The sequence below is a fragment of the Scyliorhinus canicula genome, chromosome 12 (assembly GCF_902713615.1).
Source record: "Scyliorhinus canicula chromosome 12, sScyCan1.1, whole genome shotgun sequence".
In the NCBI taxonomy this organism is placed as follows: domain Eukaryota; kingdom Metazoa; phylum Chordata; class Chondrichthyes; order Carcharhiniformes; family Scyliorhinidae; genus Scyliorhinus; species Scyliorhinus canicula.
Window position 1 is genome coordinate 5,211,777 of NC_052157.1, and position 20,169 is coordinate 5,231,945.

The following is a 20,169-nucleotide window of genomic DNA, read 5'->3' on the forward strand; positions in this document are numbered from 1 at the left end:
CCTCCCGCTGCCGGGGGAAAGCAGGCAGCATAATCAAGGATCCCTCCCACCCGGCTTACTCACTTTTCCAACTTCTTCCATCGGGCAGGAGATTCAGAAGTCTGAGAACACGCACGAACAGACTCAAAAACAGCTTCTTCCCCACTGTCACCAGACTCCTAAATGACCCTCTTATTTACTGACCTCATTAACACTACACCCTGTATGCTTCAACCGATGCCAATGCTTATGTAGTTACATTATATATCTTGTGTTGCCCTATTATGTATTCTCATGTATTTCTTGAATTTTGTTTAATTCCCTTTTCTAATGATCTGTTGAGCTGCTTGCAGAAAAATACTTTTCACTGTACCTCGGTACACGTGACAATAAACCAATCCAATAAGCAATTTTCATTTCATTTCAAGTAGGGGTTGGTTTAGCACAGTGGGCTAAACAGCTGGCTTGTAATGCAGAACAATGCCAGCTGCGCGGGTTCAGTTCGCCGGCCTCCCCGAACAGGCGCCGGAATGTGGCGACTCGGGGCTTTTTCCACAGTAAAGCCTACTTGTGACAATAAGCTTATTATTATTATTATTATTATTATTATTATTATGCTGGCTTACAGTAACACTGCATTGAATTACTGTGAAAATCCCCTTGTCGCCACATTCCGGTGCCTGTTTGGGTACACCAAGGGTGAATTCAGAATGTCCAAATTACCTAACAAGCATGTGTTTTGGGACTTGTGGGAGGAAACCGGAGCACCGGGAGGAAACCCACAAAGACACAGGGAGGAAGTGCAGACTCCACACAGACAGTGACCCAAGCTGGGGATCTAACCTAGGAGCTTGCGCTGTGAAGCCATAGTGCTAACCACTGTGCTGCCCCCACAATTACAAGGTCTGCTTCGGTTGCTGGGACTTCAGACCAACTCTCCAACGCTGTTCTTGTGCCCCCCAAACCTCATTCCCTGTTAAAGTCCTAAACAGATGTACAGGATAAGATGGGCAAGGCAGAAAATTATTGTACTAAATAAATTCTTTCCTTAGATCACAAGAAAAACAAACTGGTTGTTGAAGAAATTGAGAAAAGTATATCTCGGGGTGGTGGGATTCCTGGAGACAAATTGAATGCGGATGCTGAAATGATGCCTGCCCATCATTTTGAGAGGGGCCCAGCTATGCAAGCCCCCCCTCAAAACCAAGTCATGTCGTATGATAAGCAGCAAAACATTGCAAAACCTGGGAAATCATTGGTTGTAAAAATGCCAAATCCTGCAGCCCAGGAGAACAGAGAAGACGAAGAGCTCCCTGTCAGAGCAGATGAAATTGGAGAATCTCCGAATCGCCAACCAGGTAGGCATGCAAACCTTTAGGAGTGTTTTGTCTCCGTCAGGCGATGAAGTTACTTTAGAATTTACATGCACTTTCTTATAAATCACTCAAAGAATTTGGTTGTCTCAGTTCATGGAGTCTACTTGAACAAGAAGACACTCCAGTGTGGGAGTGGTTTGCAATAATACCTATTTTGAGAGCTGCAAAATTCAGATGCCATACAGTGCAGAAAGGCCCTTCAGCCCATCGAGTCTGCACTGACACAACTGCACTAAATCTACATTAATCCCACTTTCCAGCACTTGGCCCGTAGCCTTGAATGTTATGACATTTCAAATGCTCATTCATGTGAGGTTTCTTGCCTCTACTACCCTTCCAGGCAGTGTGTTTTAGACTCCCACCACCCTCTGGCTAAAAACATTTTCCTCAAATCCCCTCTAAACCTCCTATCCCTCGCTTTAAATATCCACCTTGTTCATACCCCTCAATCTTGTACACCTCAATCAGGTCGCCCCTCGGCCGTCTCTGCTCTAAAGAAAGCAACCCGAGCCTATCCAGCCTCTCTTCATAGCTCAAATGCAACATCTTGGTGAACCTGCTCTGCATCCTCTCCAGTGCAATCACCTCCTTATGGTGAGGCGACCAGAACTGCACACCGTACTCCAGCTGTGACCCATCCAAAGTCCTGTACCGCTCCAACGTATCCTCCCTGCTCTAATAATCTTTGACACGACTGATAAGTGTACCGTATGCCTTCTTAACTACCCCATTAACCTGTCCTGCTGCTTTCCAGGATCTATGGACAAGCACTGCAAGGTCCCTCTCTTCACCTGAGCTTCCTAGTGTCCTGCCATTCATTGAGTACTCCCTTGTCTTGGTACTTCCAAAATGCATCACCTCACATGTTTCAGGGTTAAATTCCATTTGTCCCTGATCTACCCATCAGATTATTCCATCTATATATTCCTACAATCGAAAACCTCTTCTCTAGTAATACAACATTTCCCCCATCACCCTCTGTCTCCTACCACCTGAGCCAGTGTTGGATCCAACTTACCAAGTTACTCTTAACTTCTGTGTTCTTACCACCTTTATCAGTCAATTTCTGTCAAGCAAAAATATTAAAGGGCAGGTATATGGATTAGGCCACAGATTAGCCATGATCTCATTGAACAGTGGAGCAGGCTCGAGGGGCTGAATTACCTACTCCTGTTCCCATGTGGGGCCTTGTCGAAGGCTTTGCTGAAATGCATATGAACTACATCAACTGCACTACCCTCCTCTACCACCCAATCACTTCCTCAAAGTCCATTCACGTTTGTGAGGCATGACCTCCCTCTGACAAAGCCATGCTGACTATCCCTGATCAAACCTCGCCTCTCCAGTGGAGATTAACTTTCTCTTTCAGAATTTTCTCCAATAATTTCCCTACCACTGATGTGAGACTCATTGGTCTGTAATTCCCTGGTTTATATCACCCTTCTTGAAAGGTGGAACCATGTTAGCAGTCCTCCAATCCTCTGGCATCTCCCCTGTGGCCAGAAAGGAATTAAAAATTGGAGTCTGACCCTTGTAATTCTGTCCCTTGCTTCCAACAGCAGCCTGGGAAGCACCTCGTCCAGACCTGGGGATTGTCCACCTTTTAAGCCTGTCAAAACTTCCAATACCTCCTCAGTCTGACACTACCCAGTGCTCCTGTGTTCCACTGCCCTGCAGTAGAACCTGCAACACAACATTTCAATCAACCACTCCACCACCTACATCACCCCCAGTCACCAGCTCCACTTTCGGAGCTGGCGTGCCCAGCAACATAAAATGAGTACCCTCTGTCAAAAATGGTTTTGCATTGGCATCAGTAGAGAACTGGACCCAAAGCCAGCCTGCCACCCTGGTTGGAGGGACAAAAGCTGCTGGTACCAGCCTCCAGTTCATGTGCTGTAGCTGTCTAACAATTGCCATGCACGGGACTCAGAAATCCCATCCTGTTTCAAATATACCCCAATTGGAAAACCTGGGCGTTTATGTTTTCATAATTGTTATCATGAATGCTGTTCCTGAAGGCAGGTACTTGGTTCATTGTCTGCTGATGCTTCATCCGGAGCTGTTTTTCTTGGCAGTTTTTGTCAGTGGTGCTTCGCCACTGCCTTTCACTCTTGGGCGCAGGGAAAGGAGGCAGGTGCTAAGTCTACCTCGGCCAGAACAGGAATTGGACGTGTCCTTTTTGGCGATGTTCGGAACTGCATGCTAGCCATCTAACCAAATGAGCTAACTGTCCCCTTTTATATTTTGCCCACATAAAATAATGGGGGAAAGTTCAGCCTGTGGAAAATGAGATTCTGAATGTGTTTTGGGAATTTTGTGTTTTAAGTGTTATTGCAGTCCTTGGGATTTTCCAATATCAACCAGTCCAATTTTGCATGAGTGGAACTTGGCTTTATATTTTGTGACCAAATAGTCACAGAAATTGCCTCCATAATTGTTGTCAGTTGCCCTATTATGTAAACATTCTTGTATGAATTGTGGGAATATGAATTTCTCCTACAATACTTATTGATGGAAATAATCCCATGGATATGTGCCAGGCAGGTTCTCTATGGCAGGTGACCCAACAACTGAAATAGGTTATTAGGAAAAGGTAGTCGAGGCTGGAATATTGGGCTCATTTGAGAAATGGCTTGATTGTCGAGCTAGCTTGTGGAAGTGTGTCAAACTATCTGTAATGCCTCCATGCCGAAGACCATACTGACGGTTGCCAGCTTCATTGGCAGTTGTTGCCGTCTCAAAAATTGGCCCAAGTGAGAAATAATGTGAAAACTACAATATTATAAATAATAAGTAGGTTACCAGCAATCCTAATATCTAAATCGGGGCCGTAAGCAAAATTTGTTCCAAATGTTGGAGTGTTGTGTTCATGAGATCGTTTGAATCTTTTGAGTAGATTACAATCCCATCACCTCGGGCTTTTCATTATTCTCCAATATATATATACTAATTGAGTTTATCTGGTTATGAATTACACAATGTTCATGTTACGTTTGCTAATCTTTCAATGAGGGCATCCTCCAGCATTAGCTGCACAAAGCATTTTGTCTCGGGCTACTGTGACATCGCACTGAAAATAAATCTGTTGTTTGTGCAAATTATGGATAGGTAGTATTGACTTTTGGGTGGACTTTGGAGACTTGATTGCTTTAATAAAGCAATCGAGCTTTATGCACGCTGTTTATGGTATATGGGATTCCCTTGATTGTAAAGACTGCAGACTTCAATTCAGTCACTGGTTGAAAATCTGTTCTCAGTGACCAATCACTAAAACAAACTTCATTAGAAACTGAGAAAGTACTAATAAGAATTGAGCTCTCTGTGAAGTAATGGTGAATTTAGGGATAGCAAGGGTAGTAAATACCACTTGCCTTTCCTTTGTGTCCAGGTGCAATAGGGAACATAAGCACAGGAATAGGAGCTGGGACCAAAATGAGTCTGTAATTAAACTCTGACTAGAACGTGTGTTCCAATTTTGGAGTGGAAATTGTTCACCATAACCCTTCACAATAAATAAGTTCCTCCTGATTATGATTTTTCTCTTCTCTCTGAACTGTACCAACATAGGTCAGGATAGACCACATCAAGGAAAACCGATGCATCATTTAGCCAAGGAACCTGCTATGCAGCCGCCACCTAATCAAGCTTTACACTTCCCTGCTGGTCAAGCCTTTCCCAATCCTTTTGATCGTCATGGTGGGAAAGGACATGAGAAAGTAAATGAAGCAGGAGAGCATCCTAAAAATCAACAGGGTAGGTACTACTTTAATCCCTTCCCCCAAATCATGTCATCTGTGCAATTATTTCATGGTTCCCTGCATTTAATGGAGAGCCAGTCTTTCATCATGTTTTGTTCCTCTTGCTGCTGTATAGTGGCACTCTTTATTTAACGGGTCAATTGCCATGTTAATACACATGTCACTACACATATGGTCAATTATTTAATTACATTCATTTTGAATTTGAATGTTGGGACGTATAGTTTATAAAAAAAAAAGTTTGTCATGAATACCAAGATTGCAGGAAATCCGTTTTAAGGATCTGTTGGCTTTGATGTTTACAGTGTTTATACTGGACTACGATTCTTTTTCATTCTGTGTGCTCTACACATGACGCAAGTATAATCCATTTGATAGCTTCTGGGAAACTACGCACAGTATGTGTGGACAAGGATATCAAAACTCGTATTAACCGCCTGGGATTTTCTGTTTCTCAGCTTTCTTAAACTTTGCTATGGGCGCTGATCACCATCAAAAGATGGGCTTCCAAATGTTTTTTTTTTCAATTCTTTTCATCAAATGCTCGTGCCATTTCCCTGAGGGCAATTGGGGATGGACAGTAAATGCTTGCATCACCAGCGAAACCCGTATCCCTTGAATGAACTTAAAAATTGTACCCGCATTTATGACCTGACTATATAACGTGGTGGTGAGCCTCTTCCTTGGACCGCTGCAGTCCAAGTAACAGATTTGTACAACTGAGTGGCTTGATCAGCTATTTCATAGGGCAGTTAAGAGTCACTCTCATTGCTGTGGGTCTGGAGTCACATGTAGGCCAGGTAAGGATGGGAGATTTCCTTCCCTGATGAACCTTAGTGAGCCAGATTAGTTTTTACAACAGGTATGATAGTTTCATGTTCGCCATTATTAAGATTGGTTTTTAATTCTAGATTTGTTAATTCAGTTTTGTTCCACCAGCTGCCGCGGTGGAATTTGAACCGTGCTTCCAGAAAACTAGAACAACACCATTAAACCATTGTCTCCCTCTAATTCTCACATTAGCCTGTTCTTTACAGGATCAGCATATAGAATAAATGGAATCCATGCTGTTTAGGTCCTGTGGCAACAGCAGTGATGTTTCTACCCTTGGACAAATGATGTTTAAGGCAGGTGGGGAAACAAATAAATTAGCATTGCTGAAATAATAGACATGGTGTTGAAGCTTTTGATCTTGGGCTGATTAGGACAAATTCGCAAGAATGTTAATTATAAGGGGAACAATTTATGCTGCATGCGAAGAGAGTGCTGATTGATTGGCACGTGGACTCTGACTAGTAAAGATGTTGCCATGAAGAATGCACCAGGGAACAGTTAACTGTCAGCATATCTCTTTCAGCAATACTCCAGGTCTGTACTACTAAATAAATGAGTTTGCACTTCATATGGAATATGTGGTTATTCACTGTGGGCGGGATTCTTTGCGACTGAAGAATCCAGAACAGTGTCTTATGGCATTGATCCATGTAATATGGTGCTTGCATCTATTCAGAAAACTTAGGTAGTTTTAAGGGATTTGTACTGCAAAATGTGAGAAATAAGGCATAGTTTTAAGTGTATTTAATGTGTGGCTGGAAACCTATCATTAGACTCCTGCTTGTCAAAGATGTCTGTGTCTGGGGGGGTTGGTTAAGTTCCAATTGTATTTCTGTTGTGCTTAGAGAGGGTTGTGGTGAATAAACCAGCAGTGGTTGCTTACCAACTGAAGCTTTTAAGTTTTAGTTTAGCTAATTTGATTGCAGTTGGAGATCGGTAGTGAGTGAGCAGGCAGGTTTCACAGCTCTGCTAGAAGCAGTTTGTTTTCGAGGGCTAAAGAGGGAACTTCTCTCTTCTCTTTGTCTTGCTAGACTATGGAGTAATGGTTAAGAAAACAGATGCCAAGGCAGCATGGTGGGGCAGTGGCTAGCACTGCTGCCTCAAGGCACTGAGGTCCCAGGTTCGATCCCGGCTCTGGGTCACTGTCCGTGTGGAGTTTGCACATTCTCCCTGTGTTTGCGTGGGTTTCACCCCCACAACCCAAAGATGTTCAAGGTTGTGGGGGTGAAAACTTTTAACAGCGAATCCAGTGGATTGGCCACACTAAATTGCCCCTTAATTGGAAAACATGAATTGAAAAACTCTAAATTTACACCCAGGAAGTCTGGAGTTAAGTGAACAGGGACCAAGGTATGGTTCCGAAGAGTTCAAGTAAGAGTAAACTGTTTTTTGAGTTGGAAACAATTGCAGTAACCAGATTTAAAGTGGGACAGCAACCTTCAAAGGTAAATTAAACGTCTGATACCAGTTTAATAAAGTCTGGGAATTGAGAGTTGAAGCAATTGAGAAGTTTGCACAGCATTCAAGAGAAAAATCCCAAAGGGATTGGTGTAAAATCCTGGACTGGAGTGGAGGCTTTGTTTCTAAGTGTAATTTGAAAAACTGGTTTAGCTCAGTTGGCTGGCCAGCTGGTTCATGATGCACAGCAAGGCCAACTGGCCGGGTTCAATTCCCGTTATGGCTGAGGTTATTCACAAAGACTCTGTCTTCTCAACCTTGTCCATCGCCTGAGGTGTGGTGATGCTCAGGTTAAATCACTACCAGTCAAGGGGAAAGCAGCCTATGGTCATCTGGGACCATGGCGAATTTACTTTTTTTTTACTGGAGAGCTCCCTGTAATATGACGGCAACATATTGCAGGCTGCAATTGGGAGTGTGATCCCTTTTATGTCACAGTGCCAGAGTTTGCTGGCGCTGAGAACTCTGGCACTAATTAACAGTGAACTGCGTCTGACATTGTAAGTACTGACAAGTATCCAATTCTACATAAATTAAGAACCGAATACAAAGATTAATGGTATTGTAAGTTGTGTAAACAGGAGTATCAAATTAGAAAGAGACACTGATGGATTAAGTAAGCAAAACTGTGGATGATGGATTTCAAAATGGCTAAACGAGAGGTCAAATCTGAATATTATGCAAATTGTATTTTGAAATTTTAAATCTAAGGAACGGTGGAGCTCCAAACACTTTTATGCTTCCATGCAGACTGATCACTAATGTTATCTGGGGAAAAAAAGATGATCAAAAGTTAATAGAATGTTAACTTTTATAACTAAAGGACCAGAATATAAAGAGGATGTTTTGCTGCAGCTAAATAAATCCCTAGTTGGACCACATCAGTTTGTTGTACTGTTTTGGGCAATGCATCCGAGAAAGTGTTTATTCATTTTGAAGGGTGCAATGCAGACTCACCAGCAGTATGTTTTCTTCAAAATATTTTTGTTGACATTTTTCTGTATAACAAAATAATACACACTATACCACCAATACATAAAGGTACAACTCAAAAATAACACTCCATACTCAACAACCCCACTAAACTCAACTCTTAAAAGCATATAACTAAACCCCCCTAACAGCTGACGGTGACTAAATTTGAAAAAGGAAATGAACGGCTGCCATCTCGACTGGAGCCCTTCCACCGACCCCCTAATGATGTATTTAACTTCCTCCAGATATATGAACTCTATTAGGTCACTCAACCAGGCCGAGGCACTGGGCGGAGTAGGAAATCTCCACCCAAGCAGAACCCGCCTCCTCGCTATCAATGAAGCAAAGACTAAGACATCCGCCTTCACCCCTGTCTGCAGTGCCGGCGAGTCCGAAACCCTAAAAATGGCCACCACCCAGCTAGGCTCCAGATCGGTATCCAGAATCTATAACATTGTGTTAAAGAAGGGGGCCCAAAAGGTTTCAAGTTTAATACATGATCATAAAATGTGGGTATGATTCACAGGCCCCCCTCAGAACAATGCTCACATCTATCCTCTACCCCAGAGAAAAAAAACACTCATCCTCGCCTTCATCAGATGTACCACCTTGAACTGTATCAAGGTTGAGCCCAGCACATGAGGTAGAGTGTGGAGACCCTGTGAAGAGCCTTACTCCACCCCACCACCCCATTCAAAATTGGAACAAGTTCACCCTCACACTTCCCCTTCACCTCATCCAACGGACATAAATGTCCAAAATCTTCCCCTCACCCGCATCGGCTAGAAATAAATCCTATTTAAGAGAGAGGGCAAAGGTGCCACAGGAAATCAAGAAAACTCCTCCCACAAGAAATCACGCACCTGCGCAGTGGTTAGCACTGGGACTCTGGCGCTGAGGGAGCGAGTTCGAATCCTGGCTCTGGGTCACTGTCCGTGTGGAGTTTGCACATTCTCCCTGTGTCTGCGTGGGTTTCATCCTCACAACCCAATAAGATGTACAGGGAAGGTGGATTGGCCATGCTAAATTGCCCCTTAATTGGGAAAAGAAAATAATTGGGTACTCTAATCACAAACCTGGAAGTACCTAAATAAATTGGTCCTCAGGAGTTGAAATTTGTCCAACAGCTCTTCAAATCCGGCAAACCTACCCTCCACACAGGCCCCCAAACCTCTCTAGACCACACTCTCCAGACCTGAAAGTTGAATCTAAACCCACTGATACAAAGAGATGATTACTACAAATAGGGTCTAACAACGAGATGGAGTTAAGCTTAAAATGTTGCCTAAACTGCCTCCAAATCCTCTGGGTGGACACCACAACTGGACTCGGGATATATTTTGCAGGGGAAAAGTGAAGCAAGGCAGTTGCCAGAGCTCCCAGGCTAGAACTACTACAAGTGCTCGCCTCTATCTGCCCCCATATGGACTTTGGCTCCTTGAGCCACCCCAGTCTGTTTTCAATATTAGCTGCCCAGTAATAAATGACAAATTAGTTAACGCTAAGCCACCTGATTGTGCGGCTCTAACACTCTGAAGAAACACCCTGCGAATCCTTGGTGTCTTTAACGCCCAAATGAATGAATATCTGATAATGAAAGATTTGGGCAGAAAATGGGAGACACTGAAAAAGAAATAAAAGCTTGGGAGTACATTTCGTTTTAACAATCTGAACCCTGCTGCCAAGGACCGAGGGAAGTTATCCCACTTCTGCAAGTCAGATTTAACCCCATTTACCAGACTAGCATAATTTAGTTTATGAAGCGAGGTCCAATCGTGGGCCACCCGATAACGAAAGCTAGATCTGACACGACAGAAAGGCAAGAATTCCAGATTGGCTTCCCTCCCTGGAGATTCACGGGAAAGTATTCGCTCTTGTCCAAATTCAACTTGTACCCAGAGAAGGAGCCAAAGCTCCTAGATAACATCATTGTCTCATCCATGGCAGAGGTCTGTGATATAAAGATGATGATTAACTGCATGCAAGGACACTCTATGGCAGTGGTTCCCAACGTGGGGCGTACGCCCCACAGGGGGGCAATTTGATTTTTAAGGGGGGCAATTGAGCGCGACTAAGGAGGTCTGGGTCCAAATTTTTGATTTTTATTTTTTTGGATTTTCCATCAGGTAGTTTATGTAGTTTATGTTTCAGATGTTATTTTGAGTAAATAATTTTTTTGAGGTAAAAAAGGTCTTTATTGTGTAGTTATTACATAATCACTGCGCCATCGCTCTTCATGCACGTCGCACGAAGCGCGCGAGGTCATGGGAAAACCTTATTTATTGAATTGGATTTAGAAATGCGATTCAAAGAGCTTTTGCTAAGTTACCCGTATAATATTTCAGTTCTCTATTATATGTTTTGAAACTTTATTTGCTGTTTTCGTATGAGACAATCCACAGATATTTCAATATTCTAATATAGAAATTTTCTCTCTCTTTATTACCTGTGAATACTCTTTTATTATCATATTTATCATTATTATTATTTTAATACCACCTAATGTGTTTTCTTTTTTTTTACAATTTTTTAGTAATTTCTTGCTCAGAACTTTAACTGTCTTTTGTTTATTTCATTTTTCTTTTTCATGGATGCCATGTTCTTTTGAAGCTTGTTTAAACCAAGGTATTGGCGTTTTAAGCTTCTTCAGCTGAAACGGAGTTCACATTTTAAATGATAAGAATTATATATCACCACAATTGGGGGGGGGGGGGGGGCGCGTGCGCATCAGGATTTTAGAGGTGATTAGGTGGGACATGGCCAAAAAAAGGTTGGGAACCACTGTCTCTCCCTCCCCACTTTATGCCCTCCAATCAGTGGGAGATTTTCTATGGCCAATGGTTTGATAGCCAGAGCAAACAAAAGTGGAGACAATGGACAATCTTGCTTCGTACCCCTATTCAACTGGAAGTAACCCGAACTCGAGGCATTTGTGCGAATTGCGGTGAGGGTCCTGTACAGACGATGAATCCAAGATATAAACTTTCGCCCCAAAACCAAACCTCCCCAGAATCTCTCAGACCCTGATTCCACCCTATCAAATACCTTTTCAGTGTCCACAGAGTCCATCGCCTCCTGTTCAAGTACTGGAGAGGGGAAAGGACTAAGTTTAATAATCAACGTATACAAGTCCGACAGCTCCGACCCTTGATAAAACCTTCCTGTTCTTCCGAGGACCACCTCCGGAAGGCAGGGCTCCAATCACCATGCCAGCACTTTAGCCAGTAACTTCGTATTAACATTCAACAACAAGATAGGCCGATACGACCCACATTCTGGAGGGTCCTTGTCCTTCTTCAAAATTGGGGACATAGAGGCCTGTACCAATGTAATGGGCAATGCCCCCGGGATGTGGAATTATTAAACATGTCAAATATCTGTGGCATTAGCTGCCTGCAAATTTCTTATGACTCAACAGTATGTTACCAGGGCTCTTAATGATTGGATATTAAAGAGAAATAACTTGGCTAGTATTCTGTTTTTAAAAAAAAAAAAAGATTAAAGGGTGATTTGATTGAGGTACGGGTAGGTAAATAAAATAACGTGTCAGCTTGTGGATGAGTCCACGCTGAGGCAAAAAGCTTTAATTCAAGCTAGATAATTCGGGAGAGAATTGAGAAACCATTTTTTCTCCAGTATGGAATCATCTCCCACCATGGTGGTAGAATCACAAAATGTTTACTAGACCAAGGGTAGAACCAAGGTACATGGAAGTACAAATCGGCAATAATCCCACTGAATGGCAGAACAGAATTGAGAAGCTGTGGGGCCTACTTCTGTTCCTATGCTCCTGTTATGCCTATCACCCCAAAGTCTGTATTGTGGGAATGTGGAGGGGAGGCCTGTAAGAAATCTCTGCTGGTCACCAGTAAATAGCCTTGAGCTTTGTACTTACTGAGGACTGGTTAAAACAAACTCTGCATCGGCATATCTTCCTAAGAGCCAATTGGCAATTTCAAACCCTAACCCAAGAAAGCAGCACCAGGTGCACCATTCCCATTAGGGTTTCAGTGTATATTGGCACAATGCTGTTTTCATTGGGAACTTCTCCCTTGGGAAAGAATAATTTCAGCAGCCTTGTTTAGACAGAATCCTGGGGCAACCATCAACCAGGTTGCATTTGGCTCCTTGCGAAACCAGCGCGTTGGAGAGCCACGATTCCAGTTATAATGGGGCACAATAAATCCCACAATCGGTTTATGCTGGATCACTATTCCTGTAAAACACCATAACCCAACCATCATAGCAAGAGCCAGTGCTGTTTTACACAACTCCTTCACCTTTATGTTAAAACCCAACTGCAGCATCTCAGAATTTTACATTGATGTGATGCAATGTGGAGCACCAGCAGCTGCTGTGGAACAGAAGCCCCCCCCCCCCCCCCCCCCCCCCCCCCACACAATCAGTTTGGGCTTATCTCCTCAAAAGCTGCTGAACTTACTGTTAGAACTGAGTACAACATTTTTTCAGGTTAATTCATTGCCTCTGGTGGCATCAGGCATCACAGGTACTATGTTGAAATGGGTCAGGAAATTAGTTGCGAGGGTGTAGCTGGAGTTGAGATACTGATCAGCTACAGCTTAATTCAATCTTGCAGGCTGAGGGGCTCAATGACCTATTTCTGAGTGCTTCATGTTGCCTGGCAGTTTTTAGTTTCTGGATATTTGTGTAAATGGTAAATTAACATATGCAGTTTCATAATAGAACTTGGGATTTTTATGCATTTCAGCTGTAACCTCGTGTGTAGGTAGCAAGGAAGTCTAAAAGATAAGTATGCAGTGCCACTGTATTTAGGCAACAAATTTCTGTTAAATCATGACTGATATGACAAGAAAATGTTACAGGAAATGAGTATGATATGAATTGATTGATGTATAGAAGTCGATCTCTTTGGCATTGTACACTGGGGACTGATCAGATATAGCCCTCAGGTAATGCAGGGTTAGAGGGATTTGGGGTCATCATAGCATTTACAGTGCAGAAGGAGGCCATTTGGCCCATCGAGTCTGCACCGGCCCCTGGAAGAGCACTCCATTGAAGCCCACATGTCCACCCTATCCCTGTAACCCAGTAATCACCCCCCAACTTTTTTGGACACCCAAGGGAAATTTATCATGGCCAATCCACCTAACCTGCACATCTTTGGAATTTGGGAGGAAACTGGAGCACCCGGAGGAAACTCGTGCAGACACGGGGAGAACGGGCAGACTCCGCACAGACAGTGACCCAAGCCGGGAGTCGAACCTGGGACCCTGGAGCTGTCCTAGCCACTGTGCTACCGTGCCACCCACTAATGAACCAGACATAAAAATGTGATCTATTTTTATAAATTAACATATGCATTCCATCCTTGTTTAAATATATTTCCTATTTCTGTTGTAAATTTCTATGCTGATTTATAATGCTGCCTGTGTAATCTTGTTGAACAATTCCAACCCCCTGTTCTGCAACAGCTTAACTGCTAAATACAGTGCGAGGGTGTAATTACAACAAATTTTTTTAAACAAACAATTTCATTGAGGTATTTTCCGGCATTGTAAACAGTAAAAAAAAAGGCAAAAATGTGCAAACATCAACATAAAATCAATACTTCAATCAAACCATACTGCACAAGCCCGATCCTCTCCCATAGACAATACCTGCCTATTTATCCCTCCTACTGTACTCCAATCCCCACCCCCTGCTGACGTTTACTCTCCCGCGAAGAAGTCGATGAATGGTTGCCACCTTCGGGCGAACCCCAGTACAGATCCCCTCGAGGCGAACTTAATTTTTTCCATACCCAGGAAACTTCACATGTCCGAAAGCCATAGTTACGGGGGGGGCGGGGGTTTGAGTCCCTCCATGCCAGCGATATTTGCCACGGGCTATTAGGGAAGCAAAGGCCAGAACATCGGCCTCTTTCTTGCCCTGGACTCCCGGGTCTTCCGAAATCCCAAAGATTGCCACCCCTCGACCCATCGCCACCCTTGTTTTTAGCACCCGGGACATGATCCCTGCAAATCCCTCCCAGTACCCCCTAAGCCTAGGACATGCCCAAAACATGTGAACGTGGTTTGCTGGTCCTCCCACGCACCTAGCGCACTTATCCTCTACCCCAAAGATTTTGCTCATCCGAGCTACCGTCATGTGGGCCCGGTGAACGACCTTGAATTGAATCAGGCCGAGCCTGGCACATGTTGCGGTTGAATTTACCCTACTCAGGGCTTCTGCCCAGAGCCATCCTCCATCTCCCCGCCAAGCTCCTCCTCCCATTTGAGTTTCAGTTCCTCCGTCTGGGACTCTTCCCCCTTCATGAGCACCTTGTAAATATCCGAGACTCTACCCTCTCCTCCTTTTCCTCTAGAGACTATTCTGTCTTGGATCCCTATTGGCGGGAGGCGTGGGAAGGATGGGACCTGTCTGCGGACAAAGTCCAGCATCTGCAAGTACCTAAAGTCATTACCCCATACCAGCCCAAATTTCTCCTCCAAGCCCCTCAAACTCGCAAAGCTCCCCTCCAGGAACATATCGGCCACCCTCCTCAACCCCGCCGCTGCCATGTTCGAAACCCTCCATCCATGTTCCCGGGGGCAAATTGATGATTATCACATATATTGGAGACCAGACAGACGCACCCACCTCCCCTACATGCCTCCTCCACTGGCCCCATATCCGCAGGGCCGCCCCCACTACCGGGCTGGTGGAGTACCTGGCTGGCGGCAGCGGTACGGGAGCCGTGACCAGGGCTGCCAAACTGGTGCCCCTGCATGAAGCTGCCTCCACCCGCTCCCAGTTAGACCCCGTACCCACCATCCACTTCCTTATCATGGCTATGTTAGCCGCCCAGTAGTAGTTGATTTGACTCTGCAATGCCAGCCCTCCCTCGCTGTGCCTCCTTTCAAGCATCGCCGCCTTCACCCGCGGGGATTTTCCCACCCAGCAAAGTTCATGATGATTTTGTCAGTCCATTTGAAGAAGGACCGTGGGATAAAGATCGGGAGGCACTGGAAGATGAACAGGAATCTAGGGAGGATTGTCATCTTTACAGTCTGCACCGGCCCCGCCAGTGACAGTGGGACTGCATCCCATCTCTGAAATTCCCTCTTTATTTGTTCCACCACTTGTGCAACCCGCCCCAGTCTCGTGCCACCTGTATCCTCAAGTACCGGAAACTTTCCTCAACCAGCCTAAATGGCAGCTCCTTCAGTCTATTCTCCTGGCCCCTTGCCTGTCTATGGCCAGCGCGAACAGCAACGGGGAGAGTGGGCATCCCTATCTGGTCCCGCGATGTAGTCTGAAATAATCTGACATTACCCTGTTCGTCCTAACGTTAGCTTTTGGGGCCTGGTACAATAGTCTGACCCAATTAGCCAGTCCCTCCCCGAACCCAAACTGTCCAAGCACCTCTCACAAATAGCCCCACTCCACCTGGTGCCTCATTTAAAAACCCTAGTCAAGACCGGTCCCACTATCTCCGAGAACTTCTTGTAAAACTCTACTGGGTATCCATCCGGCTCCGGGGCTTTCCCCGGCTGCATGGCCCCCCAGCCTGTCCGCTATTTCCCCCACCTACCTTTGGGAATGTTAGCCCGTCCAGGAACCTTTTCATCTCCTCCGGCTCTTCCGGGGGTTCTGAAGTATACAGCTTACTATAGAAGTCCCGCAATACCTTATTCAGTCCTGCCGGTCCTCCACTCTGCTCCCCTCCCCATCAACCACTCTACTTATTTCCCTGGCCGCCTCCCTCTTCCTGAGTTGCTGCGCTAGCAATCTGCTAGCCTTCTCCCCATACTCGTACACCACTCCCTTCGCCTTCCTAAGTTGTTTCACGGCCCTACTCGTGGGTAGCACCCCCAGTTCCGCCTGTAATCTCCGTCTCTCCCTGAGTAGGTCCTCCCCCGGGGACCCCGCATGCTCCTCGTCTATCCGATACATTTCCCTAACCAATCTATCCATTTCTCCTCTGTCCTCCCTGACCCTGTGAGCCCGAATTGAGATCACCTCCCCCTCACTACTGCCTTCAATGCCTCCCACAGGGTCGCTGCTGAAACCTCCCCCGTATCGTTCACCTGCAAGTAGTTTTGCATACACTTCCGAAGTGTCTCACATATATCCCCTCCTCCGACAACAATCCCACGTCTAACCTCCATTGCGGGTGTTGGTAATTCCCCCCCCCCCCCCCCCCCCCCCCCCCGGACCCGACCTGCAGGTCCACCCAGTGCGGGGCATAGTCCGAGATAGTGATTGCCGAATATTCCGTAATCTTTACCTCTCCTACACAGTCCCTGCTCAAGATAAAGAAATCAATCCAGGAGTATACTTTATGAACATGTGAGTAACCCCTTCCAGTCGACTGTCTGGCTCTCCTTGGGTGCACTGCCCCCATTTGCTCCATGAACCCTTTCAGCTCCCTTGCCATTGCTGGGAGTCTACCCGTTCTGGGACACGGCCGGTCCAGGTCAAGGACCGTATTAAAGTCGTTTCCCCCCCCCCCCCCAATCCATTATCAACCTACGTGAGTCTAGGTCTGGGATCTTCCCCAGCACTCTTTTGATAAAGTCCACGTCGTCCCAGTTCGGAGCATATATGTTCACCACTCTTCTCCCCTCCAGTTTGCCTATTACCATAAGAAATCTGCCCCCCCCCCCCCGGTCTGCGACTACGCCTTCCGCCTCAAATTGAACCCGCTTATTGATGAAAATTGCTACCCCCCTGGACTTCGAATCCAAGTCCGAGTGGAAGACCTGGCTAATCCAGCCCTTCCTTAGCCTAGTCTGGTCAGACGCTTTCAGATGTGTCTCCTGCAACATAATTACGTCTGCCTTCAGAGCCCGCAAACGCACATGCCCTTTTAATTACAACAAATTTTAATGGTGAAGTTAACGGCGGTATTTAAAAGAGTAATTTTGGGCGTGGTTAGTGGGGTGCTTCTCGATGGCTGCGTTGGCGAGATCAGACTTTGGCAAAAACTGACAACCACCAAGTGATCATCACTCTCCTCCTGCCTTGTATATTAACCCGCTTGCTGTGCCATCATCCTGATAATGTCTTATCCTGTCCAGAACTTTGTTGTCGAAATGATGGGTGAGATTCTCCAATGCCCCCGCCGGGTTGGAGAATCGCCAGGGTCGGCATGATGCCCGCCCCCGCCGTCCTCTGAATTCTCCGAACCCCCAAAAGTCGGCGAGGCGTGAATCGCGCCGCCCGCCTCGGAGAATGGCGGGAACCAGCCCGACTCAATGGGCCCCAGGGCTGCCCGAGTTCTCCGGCCCACAATGGGCCAAAGTCCCGCCCGTTTTTTGCCAGTCCTGCCAGCGTGGATTGGAGTAGGTCCCTTACCGGCGGGACCTGGTGGCCTCCGGGGTTCCTGGGGGGAATCTGGCCCCGGGAGGTGCCCCCACGGTGGCATGGCCCGCGATCGGGGCCCACCGATCCGCAGGCCGGCCTGTGCCGTGGGGGCACTCTTTTCCTACGCGTCGGCCGTGTCAGCCTCCGCGATGGCCGACGTGTAGGTGACCCCTCCCCCTGGCGCATGCGCGGGGATGATGTCAGCAGCCGCTGATGCGCTCACGCATGCGCGGGCTCTCGCCGGCCGACGGAGTCCCTTCGGCCACCGCTGGCGTGGCGCCAAAGGCCTCCCACGCGAGCTGGCAGGGCGCAAATCCGGCGCCGGCCTAGCCCCTGAAGGTGCGGAAGATTCTGCACCTTTGGGGTGGGCTGACGCCGGAGTGGTTCACGCCACTCCGTCCCGCCGGGATCCCCCGCCGGGTACGGGAGAATCCCGCCCAATATGTCCATCAATGTGTGACTTATTCCACGTTATCAGTGCCATTCTCCGCCCAGGAGCCGCGCTGTGCAGGCCCCTCCCACACGGCCCAATCTTACCGGAACCAAATCGTGGTTTCCACCGGTGCTCAAGGTGCAGTTGAACATCCGTGATTTCCAGTGTGTTTAACCTGCGGTGACGTTGCCAGTAACATGCAGCACTCTCCACACCAGCAACAAAAGCATCAGCAATCTGCAAAAGCATTTCTTCAACGGCCTCATCAGGTGGCCCATTCGGATCAATGTCGCGCACCAGACCCGCGTCTTACTTCATACCTGATTGCCTTCTGGACTCGTATGTCCCGTAGCCTGTGTTTCAGGACCCAGAGAAAGAATTGTCCTTTCCGGTTACAGAAAAGGAGGGGAACAGTGACAGCAGTCTCCAGGCATTTGCAACCACCAGCAGGAACAAGCAGCAAACACAGCCTGCAGGTGTGAAGTGCTCTCACAAATACCAAGGCCAATTCCTTATTAGCAGTAGCCTTCAGCTGTGAAGTGAGAAGTTGATCACAGTTAGAGTTAAAGTTACCGTTAGCATGGAGAATCCCTACAGTGCAGAAGGAGGCCATTTGGCCCATCACATCTGCATCGACCCTCTGAAAGAACATCCTACCCAGGCCCACTCCCCTGTCCTATCCCCATAACCCCCACCTAACCTAAGGGACACGAAGAGGCAATTTAGCATCACCAAAATAAAGAAAGTGAATGGAATAAATAGCTGACTTGCAATGCAGAACAATGCCAGCAGCGCTGGTTCAATTCCCGTACCGGTCTTCCTGAACAGGCGCCGGAATGTGGCGACTAGGGGCTATTCACAGTAACTTAATTGAAGTCTACTTGTGACAATAAGCGATTATTATTATTAAGTTGGCATTTATAGCTGAAGGAATAGAAGTGTTACAACTGTACAAGGCATTAAGAAGATCGCACCTGGGGTATTGTGCACAGTTTTGGTCGTCTTATTTGAGGAAAGATGTAGTGGCATTGGAGGCAGTTCAGAGGATGTTCACTAGATTGATTCCAGCGATGAGGGGTTTGCCTTCAGAGATTAAGCAGTTTAGGCCGATACTCCTGAGTTTAGAAGAATGAGGGGAGATCAAATTGAGGGATATAAGATGGATAAAGTAGACATGGAGTGGATGCTTCCTCTCGTGAGGCATTCTAGAATAAGAGGTCCTAGTCTCAAACACTGATGAGGATTTGGGTTTTTGTCACGTGTACTGAGGTACAGCGAAAAAGTATTGTTCTGCGTACAGCCCAGACAGGTCGTACCATGCATGAAAAACATAGGACATATGATAAATTACACAAAGTAAATACATAGAAATAGACATTGGGTGAAGCACACTTGAGTGTAGTACTAGATAGAGAAAATGTGTGGGGAGATCAGTTCAGTCCATAAGAAGGTGATTCAGGAATCTGGTAACAGCGGGGAAGAAGCTGTTTTTGAATCTGTTAGTGCGTGTTCTCGGACTTTTGTATCTCCTGCCCGATGGAAGAGAGAATAACCCGAGTGAGAGAGGTCTTTGATTATGCTGCCCACTTTCCCCAGACAGCGGGAGGTGTCTATGGAGTCGATGGATGGGAGGCGGGTTCGCGTGATGGACTGGGCTGTGTTCACGACTGTCTGGAGTTTCTTACGGTCTTGGTCCGAGCAGTTGCCATACCAGGCTCTGATGCAGCCAGATAGGATGCTTTCTATGATGCATCTGTAAAAGTTGGTAAGTGTCAGTGTGGACATGCTGAATTTCCTTAGTTTCCTGAGGAAGTATAGGCACTGTTGTGCTTTCTTGCTCGTAGCGCGACATGGGTGGACCAGGACAGATTGTTGGTAACGTGCACACCTAGGAATTTGAAGCTGTCGACCATCTCCACCTTAGCATCTTTGATTCAGACAGGGGTGTGTGCGATACTTTGCTTCCTGAAGTCATTGATCAGCTCTTTAGTTTTGCTGACTTTGAGGGAGAGATTTTTGTTAC

General features: G+C 46.2%; 1 protein-coding gene across 3 annotated transcripts in view; it reads left to right on the forward strand.

Moving 5' to 3' along the window:
* Positions 1-20,169, forward strand: part of golm2 (golgi membrane protein 2) — a 113,670-nt gene that overhangs the window by 60,194 nt on the left and 33,307 nt on the right. For all 3 annotated transcript variants that reach the window (XM_038813175.1, XM_038813176.1, XM_038813178.1), the window contains exons 8-9: positions 1,032-1,337; positions 4,926-5,111. In XM_038813175.1, the coding sequence (XP_038669103.1) occupies positions 1,032-1,337; positions 4,926-5,111 (492 nt within the window). The remainder of the gene's footprint in view (positions 1-1,031; positions 1,338-4,925; positions 5,112-20,169) is intronic.